Source organism: Penaeus chinensis, chromosome 10, assembly GCF_019202785.1.
Source record: "Penaeus chinensis breed Huanghai No. 1 chromosome 10, ASM1920278v2, whole genome shotgun sequence".
NCBI lineage: Eukaryota > Metazoa > Arthropoda > Malacostraca > Decapoda > Penaeidae > Penaeus > Penaeus chinensis.
This window is the reverse complement of record NC_061828.1, coordinates 37,958,171-37,963,711: the sequence shown is the minus strand read 5'-3', so window position 1 is coordinate 37,963,711 and position 5,541 is coordinate 37,958,171. Positions and strand designations below refer to the sequence as shown.

The following is a 5,541-nucleotide window of genomic DNA, read 5'->3' as shown; positions in this document are numbered from 1 at the left end:
CAGCATCAATGACATCAGGAGAAACATTCAGGATGTGATCGGCACCAAGGCCAACATCAACATAGGCCCAGCTGCGGAGAACTATGGAGGCGAGACCTTCCTGTCGGAGGAAGTGGCCATCTCCCTTCTGCAGGAGACCAAGCAGGCCTTCAAGAGGTGCCAGATGGTGAGGGCGGCAAAAGGCTGAGTTGCGTTCTTTCTTGCTTGAGGCTGTGGTGCGGCCAGCGGCTGTGAATGAGGGTGTTGTGACAAGTGTATAATGTTGCAGGTGTAAGGACGTCGTCTTTGTTTTGGATGGAATTACTTATAACTGATATAACTCAGGGACTAAAAACTTTATGTACTCTCTCTCTGTCTGTCTATGTCTCTGTCTGTCTCTGTCTCTGTCTCTCCCTGTCTCTGTCTCTGTCTCTCTATCTCTCTGATTCTGTCTGTCTCTTTGTGTCTCTGTCTCTCTATCTGTCTCTGTCTCTCTGTCTCTCTGTCTCTGTCTCTATCTCTGTCTGTCTCTTTGTGTCTCTCTCTCTGTCTCTCTGCCTCTCTGTCTCTTTCTCTCTGTCTCTGTCTCTGTCTTTGTCTCTGTCTCTGTCTCTGTCTCTCTGTCTCCCTGTCTCCCTGTCTCTCTCTCTGTCTCTCTCTCTCCCTGTCTCTCTCTCTGTCTCTCTCTCTCTTTCTCTCTATCTCATTCTGTCTATCTCTCTCTGTCTGTCTCTGTCTGTCTCTGTCTGTCTGTCTGTCTCTCTGTCTCTCTGTCTCTCTGTCTCTCTGTCTCTCTGTCTCTCTGTCTCTCTGTCTCTCTGTCTCTCTCTCTCTCTCTCTCTCTCTCTCTCTCTCTCTCTCTCTCTCTCTCTCTCTCTCTCTCTCTCTCTCTCTCTCTCTCTCTCATTATTTGTTGTACCACTCCTCTTTTTCTTCTTCACAGTTATCCACCCAGTCAGATGTTCACAACAATGCAGTGCAGATATTCGACCTTCTCACCAAGGCGCTGTTGATTGAGCACGTTGATTATGCAATAGGTAATTATTGCTGTCTCTTTGATAAGTTTTAATTAAATTTCATTTTCATTTTTATTATCATCATTATCATAGTCATTATCATTATCACCATGATGATGGTGATGATGATGCTAATAATGATGATCATCATTATCTTTCTCATCATTATTATCACCACCACCACCACCTCATCATCATCATCATCATCATCATCATCATCATCATCATCATCATCATCATCATCATTTATCATTTATCATTTATCATTTATCATTTATCATTATCATTATCATTATCATTATCATTATCATTATCATATCATCATCATCATCATCATCATCATCATCATCATCATCATCATCATCATCATCATCATCATCATCATCATCATCATCATCATCATCACATCGTTGCCATCACATCTTCATTATCATATCACCATCATCATCATTTCCTATATTAGTTACATCAACATACATCACCATTATCATCATCACCAAAAGTCAGCTTTCCCTATCTTTCTTTCTTGTCGCTATTTTAGGTGATGAATAGCTTTGATTACCTCACGTTCTAAAGTCTATTTAGAACTTGAGGTAAGGGCCGCCTATGGATAACAAGAAGACGCATTTTTATGTTTTTTTTTTTTTTTTTTTTTTTTTTTTTTTTTTTTTTTTTTTTATAATGTGGTAGCAGTGGCAGCCAAGAAGTAGCTAGTTATCATGTGACAGCTAAGATGGAGAGCTGTCAGGGAGATAAGACTAATGTTAATGAAAAGATCCCTTGCCTCGCTTGATGAGATAAATGGCCAATAGGAGGATTATCAGCTCCGAAACAGATAAAATTATTTAATGATTTCACGGGGATATTGACACATGACAGGATGAATGTCAAATTGACGAGAGATAGGTTGGTGATGATCTGCTCAAGGTCACTGCTTATATTACTTGCCTTTTTGTTGATAGAGGTACAAAGGGTATAGGTGAGAAGGCCTAATTCTACAAGAAATATTGTTATCATCATGAGAAATACAGACCAAGATAATTTGCTATGTAACTGCCTGATGTGTTGTTCTGAAAAATACTTATTTATGGAAACATTGATTTCTGAACCTAAATTGCTTATTTTTTTAGTTTTTAAACATTATTACTATTATTTTTTTAGTTTTTAAACATTATTACTATTATTTTTTTAGTTTTTAAACATTATTACTATTATTTTTTTAGTTTTTAAACATTATTACTATTATTTGTTTTTTTTTCAAACCTTTTTTAACTTTAGTTTATGGTATTGAAGATGAAGCTAAACATCATGGCTGAATAGGCAATGAGAAAGAGTTTTTGGAAACCCTTAAATTTTGTGCAGCCCTAACAAGGCAAGGCACTTTATAACTTCTCTCCCAATGCTAAGCCTCTTTGCCCTCCTACAGAATTAGGCCTGCAGGTGATCCCAGGTGGGGAAGTGCGCACGTCCCCAGAGATCAGCTTCCTCGAAGTCGTGCACCAGAGCAGCTCCATGATGAACCTCCTGGACAAGCTCTTCAGCGACAGCCTCGTACCACTAATAATGTAAGACTTTTGATAGATGGTTTGATTCTCTTAGTTTCATATCTTGTTATTTCTTGGTTTTATCATCATATGTGTCTAGGTATTGGTATAGTTTATACATGCAAGAGATTTTGTTAAAATGCCTCAGCTTGAGATCACATTTTTCCCATGTACATTTGTAGTCCTTGAGAACGAGACTTTAGATTTTCAATATCATGCCATAAGACAAAGCACTCCTGGAGAATGTCCCCCAGAATGATGTTTCTACAAAAGTTAATTCTTTACTGAAAGTTGGATTACTGCAACAAAATGCTATTTTCTCCCCATGGAAAGAAAAGAGAAAAAGAAAAAGAAAAGGAAAAAAGATTAAAGAAAAAAAAATATAATTTATATTTATTTTTTATTTTTTTTTGCTGCTTCTGTTCTAAGCAATTCCAAGAAAGATTAATTCTCTTTATTATACCAAATACCAAACAAAAACCAGTTGCTAAGCCAAACTTAATCATCTGTTTCCAGCTCAACCCCAAAACACGGAGACTGTCTGCAGAAGAAGAAGCAGATGGGCACCAATCTGGAGCAGAAGCTGGATCTTGGCCTCGACCGAACCTTATCTGCCATCACTAACTACGTCAGGCATGTCCTCACCACTGAACAGAAGCGCACAGACTTCAAGCCTGACAACGACGATATTCTCATTGCCAACGTCACTACGGTACATTGGTTCTGCTCTCCTGTTCTCTATCTCCTGTGATTTTTTCCATTCCTATTCAATCCTATGATCTGTTCTGTGACTTCTTTGAATTCAACTAAGGCCTTTTTGTTATCTGAAGGCCAGAAATAAAATGGTTATATTTCTGTTCTTTATAATCATTGCCATGGGAATTTTTTGTATATGTGTAATAAAAAATCTATAGTTTCCAGTAAATATTTTAGGCCTTTCCTTATTGATTAGTATAAGATCAAGCTTTTTCTTTCTACTTCCTCATTTCTCTGAATGGATTAGTGGAAAAGATAGCTGAATGATCTGGATAATTCTCTGTTTTCCATAATGTAAAATCCAGCTATAATTGATCTCCTTAGGATCTCCTTATTATAATCCTTTGAACCATTTACCTCTTGATGCATCAGTTATCCATTGATTATCACACATGCAACCTCCATTCCCAGGCTTGCCAACGTGTCGTCAGGTGGATAAGTGTGGTGGCCGAGCGCATGAGGGACACATTAGATGGACACAACGTGGAGAGTGCGTTGCTTGAGCTCGGCTTGAGGCTCCACCGCACCATCCTCGACCATCTCATGAAGTTTGAATATAGCGCCACAGGTATGGTGTTTGGTTACCACTGTTATGGTCGCTATTGTTTTTGGCATTGTTGTAGTTTTAGGGGGTGTAGTATTGTTGTTCTTGTGTTACTTTGGGTATGTTTTGGGGTTTTGGGAATTCAACTAAGGTCCTTTTTGTTATTTGAAGTCCAGAAATAAAATGGTTATATTTCGGTTAATAATGATTATTGCCATAGTAAATGTTTACCGTTTAGTAAACATTTGATATATAATCAGGATGATTGACTTCCACTACCATTGAGGGAACTGAAGCCACTGGTGTAGTCACCCTCTGACATGTAAAAAGTCGTTGTAGTGGGATGACTATCTAAGGTCATTTCACCCCTAAGTGCTGGATTGCATCTATGGCCACCATCTCCAGGGGTAACAATAGCCATCTCTAGTACAACTTCGTCTTTAGAAATAGGGGCGACTCCAATCAAGAGTAAAATTATTTGGCTTCATGTCTCGCATTGGGGTCACTTCTATGGATGTGTGTACTCGATGTTTTTGGCAGATAAATATTCCAGTGTCGTCATTATTGTCATCAAAATTATTGCTATTTTTAAATGTACCATTATTATCATCACCATTATTATTAGTAGTATTGTAGTTACTATGATTATTTGTTATTAGTTATTATAGTTATTGCTATTATTATTACTGTTATAGTTATTGTGTTTATTTGTAATCATTGTATGTTGTATTACTATTCTTAACTATGATCCAGTGAGCATCAGCAAAATCTAATGAGATATCATGCACTTCTTTCAGCCTTAACTTGTTCTGGTTTCCTTACTATTATCAGATTCAGTATCAGCATGTATGTTCAGATATATTTCCTGTTTAGTAAACATTTGATATATAATTCTGAGAGAAAAAAAAAAATTCATACTGAAAACCTTACAAAGTCCATATTATAATTTTCTGTTGAAGGTTTTGACAGTTGTCATAGTTTTTATTTGTTTATTTATTTATTTATTTATTTATTTTTTACATGTTTTCATTTCTCCATTCATGAATTTGCCAGTTTCTTTTTAATAGTGATATTGTTAATATCATTATAAAATTACAAGGGAATTAGCTGCAGGTAATTATTCTTCATTGTATTTCACTTTCTTTACGTAACTGCCCGTTAGTGGGTATTGTCTATGTGTTCAACCTGATTTACCGCTCTGTCTGTTCATTTAATCGTATTTCATTTCTTTGTCTGTATATTTACCCTTGTTTCAATGTGTTATATTTAATTTTTTTTTTTTTCAATATGCATTCATTGAATCCTGTGACATTTCACCATTATGCAATTTATTTGATTATCCCAGTTTCATCTCGATTATTATTTTAACAGTTAATTTGGCTGTAACACTTTACAAGTGCTTTTCATTATTTTCAATTCTAGTTCCTTTACACAAGACTAAGATATCTTAATATGACCTCCAATGGAGATAAAATAGCTTTACTTTGTAGTCTGTAAAATACATTAAAAGCAACCTTGTCTATCACCTGTATCTATAATTTCTCAGGTCCCCCCAGCCTCATTTCGAAAACCAAAACGTCAAGCCCTGTTTCCTTCTTTTTACTCCCTCCCGAACCCTAATCCGTTTCCCCTTCCTCGCAGGTGCCATGGCCGTCATCTGCGACGTCAACGAGTACAGAAAGTGTGTCGCGAGCTTCAAAAT

General features: G+C 36.8%; 1 protein-coding gene across 1 annotated transcript in view; it reads left to right on the top strand.

Annotated features, from left to right (window-relative positions):
- Positions 1-3: 3 nt before the first annotated feature.
- Positions 4-5,541, top strand: part of LOC125029558 (exocyst complex component 5-like) — a gene marked incomplete at its 5' end in the record, with an annotated part of 7,136 nt that continues 1,598 nt past the window's right edge. Inside the window, 6 exon segments of the mRNA XM_047619512.1 lie at positions 4-166; positions 923-1,016; positions 2,422-2,560; positions 3,056-3,251; positions 3,707-3,863; positions 5,481-5,541. The exon segment at positions 5,481-5,541 is cut by the window's right edge and continues 100 nt beyond it. Coding sequence (XP_047475468.1) covers positions 4-166; positions 923-1,016; positions 2,422-2,560; positions 3,056-3,251; positions 3,707-3,863; positions 5,481-5,541 — 810 coding nt within the window.